This window comes from Amphiura filiformis, chromosome 3, assembly GCF_039555335.1.
Source record: "Amphiura filiformis chromosome 3, Afil_fr2py, whole genome shotgun sequence".
In the NCBI taxonomy this organism is placed as follows: domain Eukaryota; kingdom Metazoa; phylum Echinodermata; class Ophiuroidea; order Amphilepidida; family Amphiuridae; genus Amphiura; species Amphiura filiformis.
In genome coordinates this window covers 41,091,454-41,117,412 of record NC_092630.1, presented here as the reverse complement: position 1 = coordinate 41,117,412, position 25,959 = coordinate 41,091,454, and the positions used below count along the sequence as shown (strand labels likewise).

Sequence of the window (25,959 nt, the reverse complement as noted above, 5' to 3'; positions counted from 1 at the left end):
CATGCAGGTTGCAAATCTATAAGAAACAGATCTACAATTAATCTTCTTCTCCATGGGTTAAATTGTTTATAAGACTAGTGCACCTGTAGCTTTGCAGCAATGCATTCTGGGTAGACATTACAGTGCATTTCAATTTGGGCAAACAGCCAAAAGCTGAATGACACTTGTCCAGAGTTGCCCATTACACATCTTTGTATCCACTTGCTGCTGCTTTTGCTATCCAGTTGGGGTATTTTCCCCCTAGATGACCTTTGACCTCGAGGGGCCCTTAGAAAACCACCGGTGAACATGCTTTTCCGTCACCTATCCATATCCGAAATTTACGCCTCGATGCGTCGAGCGCCAAGCGGAACGCATAGCTGGACAGACAGATAGACAGACAGATAGATAGACAGACAGATAGAGACCGCTTATTATTTTATTAGTATAGATATTACATGCTATAAAGGTATGCTCTCAATATGAAAAAAATAGGTCTACTTCACTTTTCTCACAACCCTGAATTTTAAATAAAATAAATGCACAGTGCATAATATTTGCCATATTAACAAAAGATATAGCCTACATGTACATGTATGACGACTATATCATTTGAATCATGATGTACCGTCACTTTACAGCAAAGCTTATTGCAGGGAAATTTCAGGATTTGTAGCCTGGACATTTCATGATTTGTAGGGACATTTTGGAATTTTGACATTTTTTGCTTCCCTGTGTAAGAAATACAATTAGAATTCATGGAACACTCAGGCATGGGACTACGCATTTATGAAAAAGTCTGGAAAAGCGTGTAAAATTGGACGAAAACACCTGAAAATGGGCTGAAAATAAATAAAACTGCGGGAATTTTGACATCAAAAAAGACTGGTTCCAGTGTTTCCACTGGAAAATCCCATGCCTGAACACTGTGTTATCTTGGAGTGAAATTTGGGTACAGGGGGCGTAGCCAGCTTTCTTGGTGCAGTTGCATCATACATACATATACCGGTTTAGTTTTTTTTAGAGAGACTGTACATGTCTTTCTACACTACTGTATGTACTTCTACACTACTGGTTGGGTATCTTCCCAGGAAATAAACATTTTATCCTGCCCTGCCTGACAATGACTTTTTTTAGCAAAATAATGCTACCGTATTTCGTCAAATAGTCGCCCCCCTCAAATAAACATCCCCACCACTTTTTTCAACCAAGATGTTTCAAAAATGCAGATATTTCCATGCTATCTTGTGTTGCCCACATGGTCGATAATAGCGTCAATAATTGGCGAAAATCTGGATTGGAAACCCGGAAGTGAACCAGAAGTCAGTGTTTCTAGTTCATAGTTCGTCATTTTAGCGCGAGTTTTAAGTTTACCTAATGATTTTAACAGGAATTATCGTTCTAAAATTGACCTTGAATAAATGCCCCCCCCCCTGGGAAAATGTAACACCCTCCTGGGGCGTTTATTTGACGAAATATGGTATTGCATGCTTTATCTGTCCTTGCTATATTAACCATTAACGCCAATCCAGCTTGAAATGTGGGGGAGGGACAGACACCCAACCAAAATTGTTGAAAAGTGGCTGAAAAGAACAAAAAATAGGTAATTTTGCCAAAAGGTGTGGGGGGACACATTTACAGGTATCTGTCTACATGTATCTAGATACAAAGCCTTCAGCTACAATCTGTTTTCAAATTTTTTAACAATTTTAAGATTATAACTAGAAAGCACACACAAAATAATAGCCAGTGTATTTTAGTAATTCACTGTGGCATTTGATTTTATATGTACCTCAATCTGTGATACAGTCACTTGCCATTTTCTCTAGGCCCTGCTCTAGGCTCCTATAGGTCTTTCTTTGGATATCCCTAGAATGTGCATGCTCATCTTCCCGAGTTCTCCGACCTGCCCACGGAACTCATCACCCAGTACACATAATTACAGCAAAACAATCAGTGTCACTTAATTAAGATATAATCGCTGCACCTGCTAATTATAGGGCTTACGAAATAGACACCTTCGTTATCTATCTAATGACAAATTAACACCTAGAGGTATTAAACCCCTAATTATCCTGAATCAATAATGACTGGAGGGAATCTTCTCAGGTCAACTACCTGTATCCATGCTGAACCACAGCAGCTGAAAGGAGTATCCCATCATGCATTGCAGTATATCTGCATGCTCCTTAGCAAATGTATACAAAATATAAACAAGAGCCGCTTAGGTATTGAAAGCTATTGATAGATTCACAATACTTTTTTTTCAAACAAAAGTCTAAGCTTTCCTGATTTAAGCGAGTAATTGAAAGTTGAAGTGTGGGATTTTGTGTACATTTTCTATGGCACATTCAGTTCCATTATGGTACATAAAGCATAATGGGATACTCCCTTCAGCTGCTGTGATGCTGAACAGTTGAAGTGAGTGCTGTAACCAATCGTACACTGCCTTTATTATATTGGATAATAACAAGGCATCCTGAATACAAACTAGCACATCAGATATAATTAATGAATAACTCAAGTATTGATTTTTAACAGGTCTGAATTTTGCAAGTGAGGATGGCCTGGAACTCAATGTCCAAGTTGAACTGACCATCATCAGGCAATACGTGATGTGAATATGATTTTATAATAACATTTGCACAAAATTTCGAAATTGGTGTTCAATATAAAACTAAGTGTACTGTTAGTCTTCATGCAAAAAGGATAGGCTCAGAGAATGTGCAAAAAGAGTGAGGTTTTCAGTATCAGCCTATCCACCTTCTGGATATCATAATTTTTATGGACACTACAAAATCTACTGCATGGAGTATACTTCTTGTCAATTTATCATAAAAACTGCACCAAATTCTCTCGACGATTTACTCCTGTTCGTTTCTTTCCAGGATCAGCAAGTAGATATACATGAAAGAATAGACAGAACTAAAGTCAGGCAACTGTTTTACACTAAATTACACAATTTCTAAGAAGAAAGAGGAGTCACCTAATAATTGCCTATTTCCCCCACCCTTTTTTCTCAGTTATAGATGTTCTACATAATGTGTTTAAGCACTAATTAATTGCAGTGCTTTATAATTTTATGTCATACATGTAAAACTCTAAGGTCCGATTTCTTGAAGCTTGGCTTGTGGTCAGGCTTCCTAAGTCAGCAGGCTAGCCCTACCAATGTGGATCCATTTTTTTTTATCTTTCTAGGTGAACATACATGTACAATGTGAAATTGTAAGCACCGGTATGTAGGACTAATGGGCAGAATGGCTCAGGAAGCCTGACCACTAGCCATGCTTTGAGAAACCAGCCCTTACAGTCCTACAGTCTAATACAAGAACATGTGTACAGGGCAATGTTTTCTTTGAAAATATATTGATGATGAACATCGACCCACATATTTTTGGCTACTTGATGGACAGGAAACTATACAACTATGTTTTTCCCAGGACTTCAATTATAATTCGTCGCTCGCAAGACATAGTGGCGTATCACGAAAATGGTCATTGTGAGATAATTGCAGCTGAAGTTTTTGCCACTTTTAACCGTTTGTCATACATTGCCTTGATTGAAATGTCCCCTTTTCTTGAATGGATATGAAAATATAAATATTAAAGTTACATTTAATGTATAAAATACATTGTTGTCATTCACCAATTAATTGTAATTAGTCATTAAACTTATACGCCAGTATGTCAAATTTTTGAAAAATTATTCTCCATTCAAAATTGACATACGACACGTGATACGCCAGTATGTCGAATAATAGTTGAATTCATATCCATATTGGCCACACAGCCATGATATACCAAAATAGTGGTGTATGCCACATATTCACGACATAGTAGTGTATGTCACTGATATGCCACTATGTCGTCCAAAACAAGGGGAATGTTGTACACAATAATTCCATTGAGTGAGATACGCCAAACCTAATTACTAATTAGTGATAATACTTAATTAATTAAATGATTGTATTTTCCTTTTAGAGAGCCGGATTCGGAGCTCAATATGAAAGTACATGTACCATAGGCCCTACTGCCACTGAAAAATAATGTACGGTAATTTACCAACAAGCAGACTTTAGAAAATGTAAGGTCTTATTAATTAGGCTGTTAAATTCCAATGTACATCATTTAAAGGGGGCAAATCCCACAGCAATAAGTTGAATTTTCATTTCTGTGCCGAATACCTGCAAGTGTGAATAAATATACATTTGAGAAAGGGGAATTGACTATTTATACAAAAATTCATTAATCAAAATTAAATTGTTGCAACACAGCACCATCATAGTCATGTCAATGCAATATTGAGAGATGATCAGTGGTGGTGCCATGGGGCACATGAGGGGGAAATGCCCCCAGTCAGAACTCTCCCCCCCCCCACCCCTGTTTGCCTCCCAGCAAAACCCCAAAATTATACAAATTTCACCTTTTTATGCGGTAATTTTGCATAAAATTTGTTGATTTTGCCCCCCCAAAATTCACTTTTCCCCTCAATGTCCCCCAAAAAAATTCCTCGCGCCAACAGTCAACACTGGAGATGATTTTACCTGTAATTTTTTTTTTACCCAATTTTATGCTAAAGTGCATTGAAAAGTTGAGAAGTTAGCATGGTTAGGAAAGTCAATATGGGAGCTAATTACAGAAGGGTACATGTAGGTCAAGTAAGTATTTGGTTCATCAGTCCAAATATCCTCACCATCACAATACAAGTATCAAGGGATATCAAAGTAAATTAGAAAGCCATATCATCATGATCACTACATTTTGTATTCTATAGGGGGCCTAGTTTGTACCATTGTGCATGTTTTTTATCAGACTCAAGGAGTCACAGGTTAATGGAAATGGGGGCTATTTGAATTGCTTCTAGCTTCACTACTCTGTTTTCTGACATTATTTGAAACATGCAATATGTTAAAGTGATGTATTCATTCAAATAGAATGCTGATGAATACAACTAGGAGTATGCGAGGTCAGTGACACCACAGATTCCTGGTGACACTCGGGGTTACACTGAATACTTGGCTCTTGCCCTCAATCTGTTCCACAAAATAAGGTCTTCCCTACTGCTGTAAGACCCCTTCCTGTTTCAATTGCAGGTTGGAACCAATCACCAAGGAAGGGCAATCTAGGCATTTTTTTATCTAGCTTAGAACTAGCCCCGTTTGCAAACCGTGCGCACCTCGAATAGTGCGAGCGAAGCGAGATATCTTTAATAGATCATCATACAGGTATCGGGGTCAACATAACACCAGATTGCACAGGTACATTGTATATTTTCTATGGGGAAAGCAAACCACAACCCAAATGGAGAACAACATTCTGTTGAAATTAGAATGAATGAATGATAATTGCATTCAAATCTTAGTAAAATTGTGGAAATGTGTATATCTGCATCTTCAGCGCCAGTGTCATGTCATTTGGGAATGTCAACCAGTGTACTCTTTAATATTCACATGAAAACATGAAGACAACAGAGCGAAAGAGAAATCACAAGGGTAATCCAACACACAAAATTCTCTACGAAACTTGCAACAACATGTATAATTTATACGGACAAATATTGTGCTCCAGACAACCTTTTCCACGACTTTTCTTACCTCTGTGATGATACTCTTCCAGAGCTCTTGTTGCTGAAAGTGTCTATATAATCAAGAAGTTTTCTGCTATGATGGCTACAGTAGCTACATTTTGAGATTATTCACTTTTATCTTGACTCATCTTCAACCACATCAAGTACTACAGTAATGTTTTTTCAACAGGCTTTTCAATTTTGTATCATTTTATCTCATGAATTTTCATGAAAACTGAAATCAATTATAGAGAGCTAATAAGTTATAATAACCCTTACAAAGATAATGATATGCCTAACAAAACATTATGGTACATTGAAATGAAATAATGGTTTGCCAAGCAAAGAAGAGAAACACACACCATAATGTCTAGCTCTAAATGAACACTACAATGTACACTGCTATTATCAATATCATGAATACAATGTGCAAATTGGTACTCTCCATGATTCTACCATCGAGCTGATTGGTCCTCCCATAGGCCTTCAACAACATTGTAAATTGAAGAAAATAGTCACAGTATCATTGATTTATTTTTTATAAAGATTTGTCTGCATGTTATATATGAAATCCTCTTAAAAACTTCATGCTCTGTTGATATCCTTTAAAATCTGCTAATCTTGTTTTTCAATCACAGGCACAAATGCAACAGGAGCAAGTATTGTCAATGTACTATTATTTTATAGATCAGCTTTTCCTCAATGGGCCCAATTATCTTGTTGTTTTTTATAAATTAGAAAATTACTCCCAGAACCTTAGATTTACAATCCACTGTAAACACCAATAAATTCTCACCAAATTTCAGTTATTATCTCTTTTCAATAGCCATTTCAAATATTGTTTGCAATTTTACAAGGCTAATAATATAATAACAATCTCTGACACCTCTCTGTGAATCACTGTATAATATCCAGTATGTTTACATTCCAATGAGTGATTTACACAACTTGAATAAAATCTTTCCTCAGATAATTGGGAATAAAGATGTGCGCAGGTGACAGCATTATGGAGAAATCTTACAACTTGCTATGTATATTGTACATAAATGCACATAGGCTTACATAACAGATTTTATTATATTTTGATGCAGCACTGGTACATATATTGTACATTTAAAATCAACAATATAATCAAAAAGTACATGTTACACATTTTGTATTTATGAATATGATCATAAATTTGTAGTGTACATGTAAATTGTACCAGAGAAGATGAATTGTACTAAACAAGGAGGTTAATACAAAAAACCTTTTGTAATTCCATTACACTTTTTGTTATTTTTGCATTGTTCATTTCTATATAATTGATTGATTGATTGATTTACTTTATGTTAATGGTTATAATATTAATTGTAAAATGAATTTAAAAATAGAGATTGCTGGTACATGTATATCCCTATCATTACCTAGTTAATTACCTGATTAACCTAGTTAGTGAGAACTTAGTGCCCCTCCCCTACAGTTGGAAAATCATCATACAGGTATCAGAGTACAGCTCCGAAGCCAGTGCTAAGAGCCCCCTTTGCAATACACAGGCTGTACAGCTAAATTCTGTCAAATTCTAAATCAAAATAATTATCATCCTAACTTTCAACACAGATGAATTCACCTTCAGAAGATCCACTGCATATATTTGTATTGATTTTAATACATACATGTGTAAAAATTTGACTTGTATTTGTATTTCATCAATTTTATGAATTCACTAAAATTTAGAAAATGGTAATTGACATTTTTTTAAGCCAAATTATACAAATGTGAAGGCCATCGCCTCTTTAATTATGAGCACTAGCTTATAGGCCAAGGCTTTGAAATTTTAGTTTCCTTTTTTCAGAAATTATATGTGAGTCACTGCACACAATATATAGATAGACTATTTAAAGTCATCTTTTTCAATGCCGGTAAAAGCCATATCAATAAATAATCAGTCAAAGTCATTGATTTCCTTTTGTTGTGATTTCTTTGAAGTTGATCTTTTAATGGTCCACATCTAGAAACATCAACTCCATAGCATACCATGTGTGATATCTGTCTTCTGACAAACAATTTTGTTTTTATGACAGACAATGAGCTTCTTTTTTTTTAATGCAAATTAAGATTTTTGTTGCTTTGATTTCTAAATCAGTAACGTTATCATTATAATACATGTACTAATGCATTAAATATCTGGCCATTTATATGATGTATAGTGTATATCCATTTATGTACAAAGGAGCTGTGCATGCATTTTTAGTATTTGATATAATATCTATGCATATAACTTTTTTTCCATTTTTTTTTTCAAATTGTTAACATTTTGCATATTTTTGATAAACACCTATTAATCAGCAACTTGTTTATTATTCCTTCTCATTTCATTCTTGTTTGTACTTGTACAATTCCCCTTTTTTGTAGTGCTAAGGGTAAACACAGTACTATTGGTTGAAGCAGCCAAAATATAGGCTAGCTTTATTGTTGTTTTAAGGGGGTACTACACCCATTGCATTTTTTTTGCGTTTTTTTGCATTTTTTGAAAAAATAAGGAAAAAAATTGGACAAAGTGGTATGCAAAATGAAGGGGCAAATCTTCTTGATCTATTGGTGGCATCGGTATCAATGTAGCTTACATACTTTTCAAGGTAGAAGCCAAAAAGCGGTACATCAATCATGTACCTCTTTTGCCTTCTACCTTGAAAAGTATGTAAGCTACATTGATACCGATGCCACCACAGAACGAGAAGATTTGCCCTTCATTTTGCATACCACTTTGTCCAATTTTGTTTTCTCATTTCTTCACAAAATGCAAAAAACGATAAAAATACAATTGGTGTAGTACCCCATTAATGAGTTATGTAGAAATAAATTTTAAAAAAGCGTTGTTGTTTCAGCTCCCTTTACAACATAACTCAAGAACCACAGGACCTACAAAAGTATATCTGTGATATTTGAATTCTTCTACACACTCGCTATGAAATGATCAATGCAATTTTTGCCAAAGTTCACTACCATTGGCAAGATGTTATGAACTACCAAATCGCAACAGTTTAAAATAGTTGCTAACCTTTAAAAAGAAACACATGAAATAAAAACATTACATCAAGACACATCATTTTGATTTCCCCCATTTTCAATCTGACCTTTAAATTATCAGGTATCTGATGCATAGATTTTCACATTTGCAAATCAAACCCAACAAGTTACAAGCAGATTTGAGTTGAATTTCTAGACAGGCATATCACATTACTATTTTCAATAAAACATACTGCAGGGATAATTTCCACTTAAAATCAGTGCTCCCCCACATGAGCTGAAATAATAGATTCTGATGCATATTGGTTAGTGGAAAACACTTGAGGAAGCAACATTCGCTTGTTTAGATCAACAACTTCCCTATTAATTTCCTTCCTTCAGAGAGATTGGCCCACCCGCTACAATCTTGCATTTTAATTTCCGCGGCTTCTTGCTGCACAATTTAATTTGCCAATGCAAAGAATCAGACAGTCAGTGCGATAATTAGAGCGCCTTGGGGAAGGGGTAGCAACTACGGAAAACAGTAGGAGGGTCAGGGACAGATTTTGGAAGGGGGGGGGGTAATATACATGTTATGGGTGGGTGGGCATAAGAACACATGGGTGGGGTGCAGTCCTGAGAGGGATGAAATAATTGTGTTGTTTTTTAAGTCACTCTGTAGTCTGTAAAATACTATTTGATGCAATTGTAAATTTTGTTGGTTTATACCCAGTAACATACTTGCAGCAATTAACGTACTGACAAGTAGGCCCTATAATCCCACCTCTTTTTTTGTGAAATATTGTCAACATGGGGGGGCTATACACAATTTTTTTATTTTTTTAATATATTACATTGTATGAAATGATTTTGGATCTGTATCCATTTTGAAATCATTAATAGAGTATGACATGGACACCAATTATAACTCTGCTGCAGTCTGCATACATGCATATATAAAAAACACATTTTTTTCTTCTTCAATTTCTGGAATTTTGTTTACTCAAAGATTGAGTACTCGCATCAGTATGGTAATTTCCTGATTTCAATTGCTCACCGTTTGTAAAGAATTAGTTAAAGTTGATCTTTTTTAAGGATTTAATATTATATATAATTGTAAAATTTTAGTCTTTTCTGAAGTACGATATTGACATTTTACAGTGGTTGCTTCAAAATGATTTCAAATAAATATAGAGTGCAGTACTCGCAACCTGTAACTTGTAAGTTCATTTTTTAAAGCAGCTGTACCGCACTTTGATTCTTTTTTATTTGAAAATCCAGCAAGTCCTAATTTTTTTTGAAGAAAAATATTTCAAAATAAAATAGAATTATTGTTTCTTAAATGTGATCAATATCCTAGCAATGTCGCACCCTTCCACAACCCCATAGACCATAGCGACGGCCCTGTGCCCAATGAATATGGGTTGGAATTTTCGATATTTGACACTTACGTTAGAGGGGAGGGGGGACTTTAGTTTATAGGGCTTCATCAAACTTTTGGATTGTTCCCTTAATGTTTATGCTTATGAGTAAATGTGGGGGGGGGGGGGAAATCTCATCAAATGGTGAAAGAGCGTTTTCTCATAGACTGTCATAGTCATATGCAACCACAGACCAGTTTGGCATTTTATATGCAGCTCTAGCTACAATTTCTTTTAAATTTATATACAAATTTATACCAACATATTCAAGTAAGTAACTTTCCTCTCCTACCTCTCCTATTTGATTAAAATGTTCAACCTCTCTCACATTGTTTTGTATCCCTTATAAATTCTGGTTTCTTCAATTTCATGATATGAATGAAATACCAAATAGGACACCCATCTAACACTACCAGTCATAGCCAGACTTCCCAGTTAAGGTGTTTGTGCAACAATTACCTGGTACCCAGGGTGGGCAAATTTCTAAATGCTCTGACAGCAAATCTTTTCCTCCCCCCTCCCTCTGCCTGCCCAAAACCCTCGTCCCTCCCCCTTTGCAATGTGCCAAATTTGTGAACCCAATCTGCAAATATAATGCGAGTGTATTGAACATTTTCATACCGTTTCCTTACAGAGCATTTCATTTAAAAGGTACCCATGAATATGCACACCAAAAATCTATTGCCTCACCCCCCTTTGACCTCCCGAAAATCTCTTCCCCGCTCCACTCCTGTTTTTGTCTACATGTATCATGGGGCAGATAATCATTGCATAGAAGTGGAGTGTACTGGGTCAGAATTTGGAATCTTAGAGGTGCTCCGAGCCCATAATATCGGGTATATCTGATATTGATTCTTTCCTCATTTTTTTATTGTATTTTCCCCTTTCTCCTTGATTTCTCCTCTTCCCTTTTTCTTACCTCTAATTATTATGTTTATAGAGACTGACAATTTTAGGGGGTTTGATTGAACCCTTTGAAAGCCTCTGGCTACTGGGCTATATACGTAATGTATTCATAAATGTTCCTGAGAAAAATCTGAAGGTTCAGAGAAAACCATATCGGCACAGCACCTTGTGTGATAAAAGATATAAATATCTCCCAAGCATTTTTCCTTTCTTTTGATTAGGATACTGCCTTTTATGTGTATCACGCCAGGTTGTGTCTTTGAATCTGTTGCCTGAAAAATCAAAGATGACATGGTCTAAGGGCTAGGAAAATATTGTCACTCAGAACTTATGTTATGCTTTTACAAGCCTGTAAAGGTTACAGTTCAATGATTACATAAGTTTGAAATTGAACAGTCTATTTTTACTCTAAGTAATAATGACATAATAATGAGAGACACAGGCTAGGGAAAACGTAGCCTCAGCAGGAGAAGAGGAATTTATTAAACTCCATCATCGAAGACACAAGTTTAAATCAGAGTACACAGTCACAGTGATACTATAGTATTATACAGTAAATAACAGAGAAGCTATGTTTGTTTGTTTGTTAAAAATGGATGATCTGTGCGGAGGCACACTTGGGTATGCGTCCCAGGGAATACACTAAGCCTACATGCTTGGGGGGGGGGGGGGGCTATTTGAATAACTTTTGTTGAAATAAGCAATGCTCATTCAATTATTGATGTATATTTGCCAGGTTTGAATGGTTTGCACGTCTATTTACTTTAGCAAGCCAATTGACTTTGTGTTGTGATCATTTTGATCTTGGTACTGAACACAGATAGAGCAAACCAGTTTCCATCAGAGGCGTAGCCAGGGGGCAAAGCTTCCCCCCTGTGAGAAGTCCTCCCCCACCCTGTGGAATGCTAGCCGCCCTGACATGTAAGATTTTTAACCATTTTTTGTACTTTATAGCACATTTATGACCAATTTCGCCAAAGTCTCCCCTTAAAAGTTGTCTTGCCCCCCCCCTCTTACAAAGTGCTGGCTGCGCCACTGGTTGCCATGTCAACAACCAATTTCATGGGTTTGCATGAAATCAATGTTGACATGATAAATATCAAATTTCTTGCTTCAGTGACACCTGTATTATGCAGAGCTGCTCAACTTTCAGGTCACTCAGGTCATGGTCAAGGCTGCTGGCTGGTGGTATGGACAGGACCACTGTACACAAACAAACACAATAGCACTGGTAAAAATACCATATTCTGTACAAAACCTCCTATAAACAAATCAAATTACGTACTTTTATTTTAGATAAAAATTCCAAACCTGAAACATTATTTTCAAACTTTATACAATTTATACACAACTCTGCAAATGTATGTATTGTAACAGTCAGGACACAGTTAGCAGCCATAGTGACCAAAGTATAATACGAATCTTTCTTTTCGCCTGTTTAGACCAAATTTATAAATCTGGCTATTTATTGAGCAATTTTAATTCTAAGAGCAGGACAGCAGGATGACTATACTTTTGCCGATGCTACTGGTACAAAATGTATATACTATGATCAGCTCTTAATAGGCGGGAATTACGCACGCATCATTCACGCAAAACGCAATTCGCGTAAGTGCTGCGCCTAGCTGTGTGTACGCCATTCTGTATCAATCCACTATGTTATGAGTCCCGCCTATTATGAGCTGATCAGAGTACATGTATAAGGTTTCTGCACTGAGGAACAGTCTAATTGAATTGCATGAGCTGCCAGCAAAATTTACATACATTTTATAGGCCTAGATATACAATGTACATTGTATGTTACTGAAGGGTGCAGATTTTAATTGTTGCATTCCAACCAACTGTGATGATGCAAAAACTGAAAAGTGTAGGCCAACACATACATGTACACATAGGCCTATTTGCTGAGTTGTTGAAAATACTCAAGAAACGCCACTACATTTGCACATTGATTTGCAATTTTCTTGCATCAATGTTACATGATTTACTGACTATATTGTGTACAATGAACATCAGATTGAACAATTTTTTGTCACTGATTAGATTTCAATCATACCATTGCAAGCATTGGGATTTTTAGGTATTCATGGTTCATGACACAAGTACTCTTGGGGAATTGTAATGTAAATATCAGAACACAAAAGAAACATTCATCATGGTGACTGTTCAATTGATAGTACAAATGGTATGTCATTATGTACATCTATATTATTTTGTTGGATTCATTACAATTTAAACCCCCCCCCCCTTCTTCCATGTCTGTATGTGATACAATTTATATCTCGGCAAAGGTTTGATACAATATTATAACTAACATGCACAGCACCCCATGTCGATCAAATAAATTTTTTCGATTTAAAAAAACAAACAAATTGCCAACCCTGATCAATTACAAGAGGCGTAGCTAGGAATTGCGCCCGGGGCAAGAATACAAAATGACACCCCATCCCCCCCCCATTCCAGAAACAATTACGCACAGAGTGTGCAAAATTGCAAATATTTGTTGAATTCCGGTCTTACAATGTAAAATGGTCTTTCAAATGACCATTTATGTTGAAATGTGCCCAAAGCACATGGAAATTTTGACTTCACCGGTTGGACAGTATCAATGCTGAATTGTTTGCTTCAGTCCCCCCCCCCCAAGACGGCATTCAGGGCACACATCCTCCCTATCACCTAGCTATGTCACTAGTTATGCAAAATTTTCTAAGATGAGTACCTTCTAGTGATTTGTTAGGCACCGTTTTTTATTGTCGACATGTCGATATAATTCGTATACCGACGTCGACAGTGTGTCGACATAAAAAAATTCTAAAAAAAAAAAAAAAAAAAAAAAATTTTTTTTTTTTTTAAATTTTCAAAAAATATTTTGGCCAGAAAATCAAGTTATAGGCCCAAACTGACTTGTTATTCAAGGTTGAAACCAGAGAAATACTGCTACTCAAAAAAAAAAAAAATGCCAATTTTTTTACAAAGTTGAGAAAAAGTTGTACATTTTAATTACTTTTGTTTCTATTGAACAGCTAGCAATGCATACTAATTCAATGTGTCCTGACTGTTCAATAGAAGCAAAGGTAATCAAAATGTACAAGTTCATCAACTTTGTAAAAAAAAATTGGCAATTTTTTTTTTTTTAGTAGCAGTATTTCTCTGGTTTCAACCTGAATAACAAGTCAGTTTGGGCCTATAACTTGCTTTTCTGGCCAAAAATATTTTTTGAAAAAACTAAAAAAAAAAAAAAAAAATTTTTTTGTCGACATGATTTTTTGATGTCGACATGTCGGCATACGTGCCGACGTCGACATTATGTCGACATAAGGCATGTCGACCACATCACTAGTACCTTCTAAGGTTTTAATAAATTGTCTAGCTCTCGACCCAGGTGTATAAATGTGACAAGATAAGTGCAGGAGGCCGGAGGAATGGAGAATCCTCCACCTCAAGGTAATTTAGAGTACATGTAGTATGGCCTAAATACCAAGGAAAAAGTGACCGGCAATTTCCTCTGGCACCACCTTACCTTTTATTTTAGAAATGATCATGTTGATTTACTATTGAAATGACTACCCCATATTTACAAATGTATGATTATTCAAATTTATTCACTTCAAAATATTTTTTTTTAATATCAAAACAATTTTGCAAGCATCTGGTTACAATGCACACACACAAATAATAATAGGTGAGATGCAAACATTCGTGAAGTGCAATTCCTACGGCAACCCATGGATACCATGGTGATTTCAACGATGCCCCAAGATGACATATTGCTATCACACCTTACCTATCTCTATTGACATGGACTATTAAAGAGCAATGGATATTTTAGTGCTGGCACCTGTCTTTTAACAGATAAACATTGCATGGACATTTCATCTTTGGAGTAAAAGTAAACTGCAAATGTGTTGTCTGGTCGTGTGCAGATTCTCCTTTTTTTAATTAAAAGTTAGCAATCTTACCCATCAATTAACATGAGAATTTTTCAAGATAAATATGATTCATCCAGTACCGTAAAAATATCAAAATATTGGAATTAAAATTTGCAACTCACTTTTGATATGTTGCATCCAATGGACTCACTTTACTTAGCTACCCGATGGTATCGGACGCAACACTTTGCTTCGTAGCCTACGTTGCTTTGCGTCCCATGTATCGGATGATGCAAATTAATTCCAGTACTTAATTAATTTACAAAATACTGTTTTCAAGGTATTATAAATTCAGGTATAGTTGTGTGTTTTTGACAAGAGTTTAAAATGTGTTCTTTTTGAGATGCAAAGTCACTATAGGGTACAATTGCTAAATTTGTTTGCTTGCATACATATATGTTTTGCTGTTTTTTAAGTTGTTACTTGTTTTAGTTTGTTTGTTTATAATATTGTACATCGGAGTCTGGCCTCAATCATCCAATAACAACATATATGGGCCAGACAAATTAACCAGACTAATTGATGCTGCACGTTTTTAATTCAATTTTCAGTATGAAAAAAGTGCACACATCCCTACTGTCCCCCAGCTAAAAATACCAAATCAACTTCTACTTTTTGAGTGATATTCATCTGTGTGTTGGTTTTCTGGAAACAAGACGGTGTGATGAATATTTCATGATGAAAAATTTGGAGGTGATGTCAAATGGAATCTCAGGTGGCCTTTGGTAATCAAATTTTAAAATTCAATTGGGTATGGGAGATGTTGCAATTATAAGCAGCGTGCTCAATAACAATTTCAATGCTGGATTGATACTGTCTATATTGCACTTTCTGTTGCTATTGTCATCAGTATGACGAGGTGTTATTGTGTTAAATGCTGATACCAAATCATTGCTTTGAATACCGTACCCATTACATTTTGGAATAACAAAGAGACACTGACATCCTCCTGGTTACTAAGTTGTTCCAGACAATCAGTTTAAAAATTTAAAAAATAAGCAATTCTAAAATATTATGGTCCTGATGATAAAACTAGAATACCTGAAAGGTGGCAAGGCTAAACAACAACTTGTTCATCTCAAGTTGTCACATCAACCGGTTTTTACTGAGGCAAATGTCATTGGTGCAATGAATTCCCGGCTTCAAGTTTTCAAGGGTTTTCCCTTTTGTTTGAGATCATTAGGTCATTAAAAAGGGCGGAACTGATTGAGGGGTCGCATGATCAGAGCCAATCACAGTCGAGCTTTCAAGGGGGCGTTGGCAGTCTTCTTAAAAAATATCCCGGGAAAAATTCACAAGCTTTTTCGAAACCATCCGATAAGGTTGTAAAGATTAAAAAAACAAAACAAATGAAAACACGATATTAAATTTATCCTAATCCTAGACCTGTAGGCCTACATACCTGTCCTAAATACAATAAAATAATATACTGCAATTTGTTTGAAGGCAAAATATGCCTTAGCCTAATTTGTTTGGGTTAAGAGCATTTTAAGAATAAACCACTTGAAGCAAACTTTATTATTATTTTACCTAAAATTTTCATTTTTCTCCATGCAGACTGCAGAGCTATGCAATTTCCCATGTATCTAGAGTCAGTCTAGCTATTCTTCAGGCTCCAGCCTTCCAGGATCTGTGAGCCAAGTAACTTCTAAGGCTCCTAATTGGAAGTGAAAGGTCACATCTTAACTAGCATCCTGTATTACAGGAGTTGAGATGACCTAAAGGTACAGTTTGTACAAAAATGTATGTGCATGTAAACAGGACAGCTAATATAAACCGGACAACAAGATGATAAGAAGGCTTTCAAAATTTTTTGCTAGTAATCAGTGAGTGCTTTAAACATACCTGATGATGGAATACACATCACAGGCCTAAAAATAAACCTATTGACCTATGTTACCCTAAAAATAGATGCTGTAAAGCATTTGGGGGAAAGAATTTAAACCTGCTTTATGCACCCCAGACTTCACCTGACTGTCTGTCCCAATTCACATGATTTAGGTATGGCCTTCAATAGTACTGAACCACATCGTGGGTTCAAGCATAGATACATTGTAGACCCTGGGGTTCAGCAGGGTTATGGGTAAAATATGTGTGATTCATGTAGTCCGACGAGTAGGACCTTTTATTTCTAAGTTACCAGACTATACACTTTTCACACTATGATCACTATCTCACATGGCGCAAGAAAGACGAATCGCGAAAGTCCAGTGACCGCGCTAGTGGACTTTTGTGGTTAATCTTTCTTGAGCGATCAGAGTTAGAGTATAGTTGGTAAACTAAGAAAAAACAGGTCCTACTCGTCGGACTAGATTCATGTTCCAAAATTCTCAATTTTCATTTTTACAAGCCTTTGGGATAACAGAGTCAGTCAGCTTTTTTCTTTTCCAAGTGTCAGTATAAAACGTTCATTATGGATTGATTCACCCTGGTTGATGACCTAAAATACTGAGGTTAGATAAGGGAGATAGGGTGTTAACATAGGATAAGCCCAATTACTTCAGGTTGTCTAAATGCTGTCAAGACTGGGTGCTCATCACAGAAACCACTGCACTGCATTTGAACCCTGGATTCTCCTATGATAATATATCATTCAGTATACAACAACTACAGACCTGTTCAATTTGTATACCTGTCATCTGAACCCTATCCCATTGAACCTAGCTGAATCTAAGGATTGTGTGTACTTACTGACCTGTTCAATATAAACAATAAGAAGAATGAATACATCTTCTGACTGTCAAAATACACATTCAAGTCAACCTGTGTCTTGTCTAGATAGGCCTATATACAGTAGTTACTTACAGTCAAAGAATAGATTTATCCAAGCAGACATGCCTGATAATGTAAACTTGTGCAGTGTACACTTGTCACTCTCTTTTCATTTTACTGCATTGGAGAGTCCTTTTTTGTGTGTGTAAAAGTGAATTTTATACTAAACTAGGTTGCCTGATATGATAATGATAACTTGGCAATGTACATGTACAATACACCAAAATCCAGACAAGATAAGACTAAGAGTAGACCTAGCCCTGTTCGCAGCCCGCAATACCCATCAAATAGCGAGCAAATGGAGCTCTCGCTATATTGGTGGAATATCTTGGATCATCATCAAGCACAGAGCCTGTATTACCTAAGAGCAGATATCAGCCAACTGTTGGAGCTCATTTAGTTTTTACCCCCTCTTAACTTTTGGCGACATTTCATGACTATGCCTTTTAAATTCTTACCTGGTTTAACAAGCCTCAAGTGAAATTCTACATCTCCAAGGTGTTTGAAAAGTGCCTCAATATCCCAGAGAGTATAACCAGCTAATTTGTGTCCGTTCACCTCCAACAAAATCTCATCCACATGGAGTTTGCCGCTCCGTAGCTGTATACGATCCTGGCGAATATCCGATAGGAACGGGAAAGCTCCGTTCTCTGCGCCTCCTTTGACCGCGATGTTGATGCTTCCATTATCATCGCGAGTTATGACGCATTCATGCGCTCTTTGCGTCCAATGTTTTGGGGGTTTGGAACCCTTCTTGTTGTCCTTGGTCATGGTTGCAGAAGGCATCTAGCGTGTTGTAATTATGTACTTTGACAAGAACTAATCTCTCTCCTGAAATTGGTGAAATGTGATGCCGTATGTATCCATCATCTCTGGACAGATCTCCTGAAAATCTGCAACAAGAAAGAAATTCATGCAAATTGAATTATATAAAGAACATTGGTTGTAAAATATATATACATGTAGCAAACAAATCATCCACTTCAGAGATATTGTAGGCTACTGTTAATTCAACATCAACACATTATTTGTTTATTAGTTTAATGGCCATTGCAAAGTAACAGATACATGTAGCTATGTAAATAGCTAGGCCCCTATATTATATGAAACAAAAATCACATCACACAAGGCAATCATAATTCATTCAACTTTCACATTTCTCTTGAGGCTGTGCTTACATAAACTGTGTGAAGTTGTTGAAAACACTTTAATAACAAGCAAGTGTTCATGAATCTCTTTTTCAAGAAGGAATATTATTTGACTATAGATGAATCCAACAAGCCAAGTCATGGTCAGGATTTGGTCGGCCATATTTGGGTACCCGTACTACCCGCATGCACCAAACAGGTGTTGTGAGTACCCAATTGGGTGGATTAAACCCACTTAAAATTCGATGTTAGATTCTTTTGTGTTGTAAACTGTCATCATTCTTTTGTCTACGTGTTACACGGGTGATAGAATGCAGTTTATAATACCCTTCAAGGCCGCATCATACCCGTCGCGGCTAATGGCTGCCATTGAGGAGCAGGAATGCGTGAAATTGGATTCGTCTATTCTACAGTCATACAACATTACAAATTAATGTATACCATACTTTATCTGACTGAAGATCCCCCTCTCCAGATATACCTACGTAGTTACACTATACTTTGTTTGACTTATAATTGGTGAAAAAAAATGACTCAGAAATCATCAACCTGTGTAAAATAATATAGAATGGCGTGCAATCAGTTCAGCGCAGCACCTACGCTAGTTGAGCATTGCATAATGCATGAACTCCTGTGAAGTGTAAAATGTATGTGACTTGTTGCCTTGTTGGGACTTTATTGACACATGCGGTAACAAAAAACAAATAATTTTTAAAGATGACAAGTAGATACATGTTACAAAGGTTTCTTATTCAGCTACTTCTTCATCATCATCACCTCATGATTGAATAATATTTGGCTAGACATGATGTATGATCAGCCCTCGAATTAACCCACGGCACCCATGGTATTTTGTCGTGGGTGCCCATCCCCATTCCCCACTGCCGTAATGCCCTCAAAATATGTCCTTCACCTAAGGCAGTCACTTGCCATGCCCTCTAATGAAGTTGCCGTCGGTGCCCCAGCCCTGCCCCTTCATTATAAAATCATCTTTCAGACTGTTTGTGTGTGTTTTGTTCACTTTGCCTTGGTGCCCTTCTCAAATTTTCAACAGTTGCCATGATGCCCTCTTGAAATATTACAAACTGCCATACTGCCTTGTCTTTTCAGTGAAAATCCAAGGCAATTATCAACTTGCCCTAAAAAGTTGCCATGCCCCTTCAGATCCTTAATTTGAGGGCTGTGTATGATTGGGAAAGGATGCATTCAAGTTTCAACTATAATACTAACTCTGGTCAATGTAAACTTGAACATTGACCAGATTTACCTGATGTTTTCAAGCCACATTTCATTAGTGCTGTACTGTGCAAAAACTGATTGAGGAGCCAATGCAATCAATGATCTTATGAAATTACACATCGGGTAGTCTTGTTTTTGCTGTTGATTAGTTTCATTCATTAAGTTCCAGACGAATGAAGTATAGGCCTACTCCAAACTTATGTCCCATGAAGTCCACTGTAGACTGAAGTTCTGGAATATTCTTTTGAGGCAATGATGACACACACAATGACAATGATGTCACTTTCACATTCACTTATTTCTTCAGGAACAGTTTTCTATCTGGTCTACTCACATTGACAGAACTGCACCTTTATAGCTACATGTAGAGCCAACTTGACAATTGAAGAAGAACCAATGTAAATTATCCCTGTTTGGGAAACTGCCCACTTTTGGAGCAATCCCAATCTTTCTTTGCACAGTTGCTGCTGAATGGTAGGCCTACCTGTACAATTAGTGCTTCTGCTACACATCAATCTTCCAAGCACTTTGCTTTGCGAGTACTTACAGATTACAGAATCCTTTCACAATATCATGAAATGTTTCTGACATTGCTGTTGTCCCCAGCTTTTATATTTTTAGCAATAGAATGGGGTTTCCCTACATGCCTAGAGCTTTTCTAATATCAGATCCTTTTGTATACTGTGTACTAAATATACTGCATACATGTAGGGTTCTGTCAGCAACCTCTCACTCTCAGTTCTGTCTGGCATCCCTCCAGCAAAGTTGAGAAGAGACCTGCAGACTCCGAAGCTAGCCCCAAAACATGACTAGGATGATAGCCTTGTGTCCTCACCCTTGTAGAGCAGCATCTTCCCAGGAGACACTTTGCAACGCAAGTCGCAGATCGGCGTTACAGTTACCTCCTTTCAGCCACTCCTTCTGGATAGCAGAATGCTGCGCTAAGGAATGGGAGACCTCATCCACCAACCTAAAGGCATTCATCACCGAGCCCTCTTCTAATTCAAGTGGTTGGGACCTTCCAAGGAAGGCCTGGGTAAATTATGTAAATAGGACCAGGACTGGAGTCGAACACACTTAAGCACCTTTTACAAAAGATCAATTGGTACAGCGTCATCGCCTCAAGTTGTGAATGTGGTAAAATTCAAACAATGGAGCATATCAGTTGTCTGTCCCATCAACAAATCCCCACATGGTACCCCTGGATTTCAAGAGCTTGATGAAGACGCCATCAGCTGGCTGTGCAGGGACCTACCCGTCTAGCTACGATGTAATGAAGTTGATGACCTTTAATATACGCAGAACCAATGTTACATGCATTCTGTGCATGTAAAACCCCTCTAAATCGAACCCAGTCAGCGGTCTTCATTCCCATTTATTTTTGTATTTATTATCAATATAAGCGTGGGCGAAATTGCTGTTGTGATACGAATACGAAAATTCAACATCGTAATTGCGTGACTGTGAGCCATTCTCCACTTGGGAGAAGCTTTAGCTAGATGCAAAGTGCTCATAGATTGCATGACAGAAATTCTGTAGAGTGTATGAGCAGTACGCTTTAGCAATTTTTACATGCGTATTGCATAATCCAGTTTTTTGATATGATTTGGGAAGAAATCTGGAGATTTCCCGTTTTGTTGGACATTCATATTATTTTTGTGTTTGGAGAGTTCCTGGACCTAGAGACGAATAATGGATAATTTGTGGAAAAAAAACCATTGGAAAAAAGCTTCATTACATCTCATCTCTAAAGTTAACAATATAAAATAAATAAATACTAATTGACAAGCATGCAACTATACCGAAAATATTATTTCTTGATCTTGACAGTATGAACGTAATCGTAATGCATGCACTGCGTAATTTTTGGCGAGGGGGAAGGAAAGAAGTAAGGAAGAAAGAAGAAGAGAAAACTTGGAAATGCAGCGCTACCCAAAGCGTATGTGGTAGGCGTTGTACGCTTCAAGATGCAATTGTCATTGCGTGCCGATTGAGCTCTCAGGATCGAGAACTATTATTATTTTAGCTATAGCATATCAATGAAGTTGTGAATCCATCATCTTGATTGTTAATGATGTTATTGTTTTATGTCATGCATACCGTACATGAATTGAATTGAATGTAAACTTAAAGCCATATTATTACAATGTATAACATTTCCATACAAATAGATTACGGTACCGTATTTCGTCAAATAGTCGCCCCCCTCAAATAAACGCCCCCACCATTATTTTCAACCAAGATGTTTCAAAAATTCCGATATTTCCATGCTATCTTGTGTAGTAAGCTTACCAAGTTGCTCACATCATAATACTATTTACAGAGTGTCTGTCCGTCCGTCCGCGCGCTATCGCGTGGACCGCTTTCGCTGAGTCCGCTCGCTATTGCGTCGCGCGGATCGCTTCGCTGAGTCCATGGCGCTATCGCTATGCACGGATCGCTTTAAGCTGAGTACCAGCAGGCGCAGTGTGTGCAACTGAAAGCATTAGGCCTAACAGTGTGACTACCAGGTGCATCTCATCGGACCAATAGGCCTATTTTAAACACATATTTCAATACGGAACGCATGCATAGGCCTATTTCAGTAGAACATGACTATTTCCGGGGTCATCCAGAATGGTTAACATTAAAATAATCAGTTATGGTAAGGCATTTATATAACCCGTTATATTAGGCGTTATTGCGTTTACTAATTTCGGGGTATTTTCGGGATCCTCCTTGGAAGACGTAGGCCTAGGCGCTAGGCCAGGTATATTGGTAACGGGTGTTGGGCAATTAGAGATAGGCCTATTACTAGGGTGGCCATAATGCTAGCTATTGTGTGTACCTCTGCCTACATACACAAATGTATGGTGAAAATGTAACAGATTCTGCAACAGTTGGAAAACTTTTGGGCATTTTGAATTCCATATAATTTGTCTCCCAGTAACTTCTGTACAAACCCGACTACCTAATTAGATAGAAAATATTCTGCTCGTAATGAAGGTGAATATAGCATTTTTGTACGGTCACGCATAAAAAAGTTACGCACAAAATAATTTTTGTCATCAAATAAAACTATTTTCCCAAAGATGTACAATTATGCTATATTCAGTTTTACAATCTAGACCCTCAGAGCAAAATCCTGTGCAAAAATCAGACAATTTGGTTGTGTAGTTTAGGAAATACAGGCCTTTGAAGGTTAAAATTGGCACATAATAGCGCCCTCAATGGTGAAAATCACATATAGTCCTGGCAAAAGAGTTATTTTTGTGATTTCAGCCATTTTAAAAATGTTGTAAAGAAGCAAATATAGCAATTATGACCCTGGATTTTTAATATTTGCATAAATGAACATTAAATAAATAAAAACAATACATCTTGTGCCTTCTTTGGCTTTATTCCCACAATTATCGCTCCGTGAATATGCAAATTTATGACAAAATCATGATTTTCCTAAAAATGGGGTAAAAATGGCCAATTTTGTGAATATTTAAAAGGCTGTATCTTCGCAACGGATTGTTCGATTAAGTTGATTCAAGAGGTTTTTAAAATCATTTTGCAGCAGGAACAACCCTGACAGAAAAAGTAATTCCAGGGGTGGGTTTGAAATTTCCATGTGACCACCCTACTATTACAAGAACTGCCCGACCCGAGAACCGCGAAATCTAGTGGTTGATAATAGCAGCAATAAATGGCGAAAAATCTGCATTGGCAACCCGGAAGTGAACCAAAAGTCAGTGTCAAAAGTTCATAGTTCGTCATTTTAGCGTGACTTTTAAGCTTACCTAATGATTTTAACGGGAATTGTCGTGCTAAAAATGACCTCTATTATAAATGCCCCCCCCTTGGTAAAATGTAACGCCCCGAGCGTTTATTTGACTTAAATCTGATAATTAGTATTTCTTTGCCATAAAATGATAGCTTATGGGCCATATGGGGTACTAGTACCCCTGGCCAATTTTGTGCATATTTTTGTATTTTTCTCAAAAATTATAGCGCATTGGAGACAGGTAAGATATGTAGGCCTATATTACAGGGGCAAAGACTACAACTACTGCACTGAAAATTCAGCAACTCAAGGCAAGTAGTTATTGATTTATTGATCAAATATTGGTTTTCCCTCATTTTTGACTGTAAAAGTTCTCCACAACTGTTGTCTGTGCTGAAATAAAATTTCCAGTGCATTAGTTGTAGTCCTTGCCCCTATAATATACATATCTTACTTGTCACCAATGCGCTATAATTTTTTAGAAAAATGCACAAATAGGCACAAAATTGTGTAGGGGTGTAGTACCCCCTTAAAATTATTATCAGATACATACCGGTATACATGTACATGTCCCAGTGGCATATATATTTCTTTTTGACATTGGGGGGATGAGGTTGGAAATTTTTTTTGAAGTACCCCGGTAAAGTGAATCCAGTACCTTTTGGTGACAAAACGCACGAAAAATGTTGCTATTTTGAAGCTAAACTGATGATATTTGATGCAAGGGCTAAAATGGGCAAATATGAGGTTAATTTGGTCAGAAACCCATATTCAGGCGTCAACATTGGGGGGGGGGGGGTGATTGTATGGACCATCCCCTGGCAAAATATTGGGGGATTTATCCCCCATCCTCCAGGGATCTACGTCTAGGCTATGGTATGTCCCTTTTAATTTTGAGCCGAACAACTGAGTAAAACTGCAAAGAAAATGGAAATTTACAACCAGCGCAGATGTCTTCTTCTTCTTCTTCTTCCATGAGTACCGGTACATCCCTCCGTAGTGGAGTATAGTCGTACTTGGGTGCAAAAGGTGCTTGGTCACGGGAACAAATTTCAACGAAATGTGCAGATACCTTAAAACATGGTGCAAGTAAAAAGATGTCACCAATGTGTATCACTCTGTCGGTTGTGTTATGGTATTATTCTTTGATGTGTATCCGTCCCGCACGCCATGCACGTACTGTGTGACTGTCGTGTACATGCGTTCAACTAAATATAATATTTCCATCGTATAAATAAAACGACGGTTCCTATAGTCTTGATTTTTGCAGGGTATGTTAGTTTAATAATTAAGTACAATATAATCATGTAAAAAACAGAATTTTGAAAAATATTGCGGGCGTCCTCCTCAGCAAATGTTAAATGGTTTTAAAACTAAAACTTACGTAAGTTACAATCTACTCTCAATCATGACTCTTGATGTGTCTCTTCTTACATGTAGTTAAAACAAAATTCACTTGTTGATTTAATCTCCCGTTCTAGTAATAGTATAAGCTTAGTTTATATTGCCAATCAATTGATTTACGATACCACTGTGCTGGAGCTATGTTGTTGTCGAAGTCACTGAGACAGTCACTGAAACTTGAGCAAGTGTGTTGATAAATAATGGTGATCGCGAGATACATGTACACGGCAAGTGTGATGACCAGGAAAAGGTTACATACCTTTACGTATTCCACCTCAGGACAACGTGTCTCCTTATCTGATTACCTCCAACAAGTAGTGAGTAATTAATGCACCATTCCTTGGCTAAAATCATAACACAAATTTGTTGAAATTGTCAGATGATTCACCGATTAATCCCCATTCAAAAATGCGTTAAAATGTAAACTTGACATAGTCATAAGGCGTGGGTAGTCTGCGCATGCGTAGTGAACTGTGACCAACCAGCAGCTGAGTAGTGGAAAGAAATTCCCGAAAACAGGTTGATCAACCTGTTTCGAGGAATTGCGATGGGCACACCGTCGACGTCCTATACGATAAATATAAATTTAATACTCCGTTGGTGAGCGACGGGCGAGTGGTAGTGAGCGACAGGCGAGTGGTATTTCACTGAACGCAAGAAAAGGAGTTCTATCTGATTGGCTAGCAATCGATCGCTTAGGTCGCTCAGTAGTCAACTACAAACTCATGCATTCAATTCGATTGAAATCGATTATTCTATTATTGACGAAGATAAAGAGCGTGATAGTGTGTCAATAATGTACATTGTATTGCACCTGGCTTTACCAGCATTCCTTTATAAAATAATTTTCTCAAAGA

General features: G+C 37.0%; 1 protein-coding gene across 7 annotated transcripts in view; it reads right to left on the bottom strand.

Moving 5' to 3' along the window:
- Nucleotides 1-25,561, bottom strand: part of LOC140148521 (membrane-associated guanylate kinase, WW and PDZ domain-containing protein 2-like) — a 97,118-nt gene extending 71,557 nt beyond the window's left edge. For 5 of the 7 annotated variants that reach the window (XR_011858493.1, XM_072170505.1, XM_072170506.1 and 2 more), the window contains exons 1-2: nucleotides 25,362-25,561; nucleotides 18,019-18,453 (exon numbers count right to left, since the gene is read on the bottom strand). Coding sequence is in view for 6 of the 7 variants with exons in the window: in XM_072170505.1 (XP_072026606.1) it covers nucleotides 18,019-18,346 (328 nt within the window). In the remaining variant the exon portion in view is untranslated. The remainder of the gene's footprint in view (nucleotides 1-18,018; nucleotides 18,454-25,361) is intronic. The other 2 variants (XM_072170507.1, XM_072170508.1) reach the window with 1 other exon arrangement.
- Between the last annotated feature and the right edge of the window lie 398 nt (nucleotides 25,562-25,959).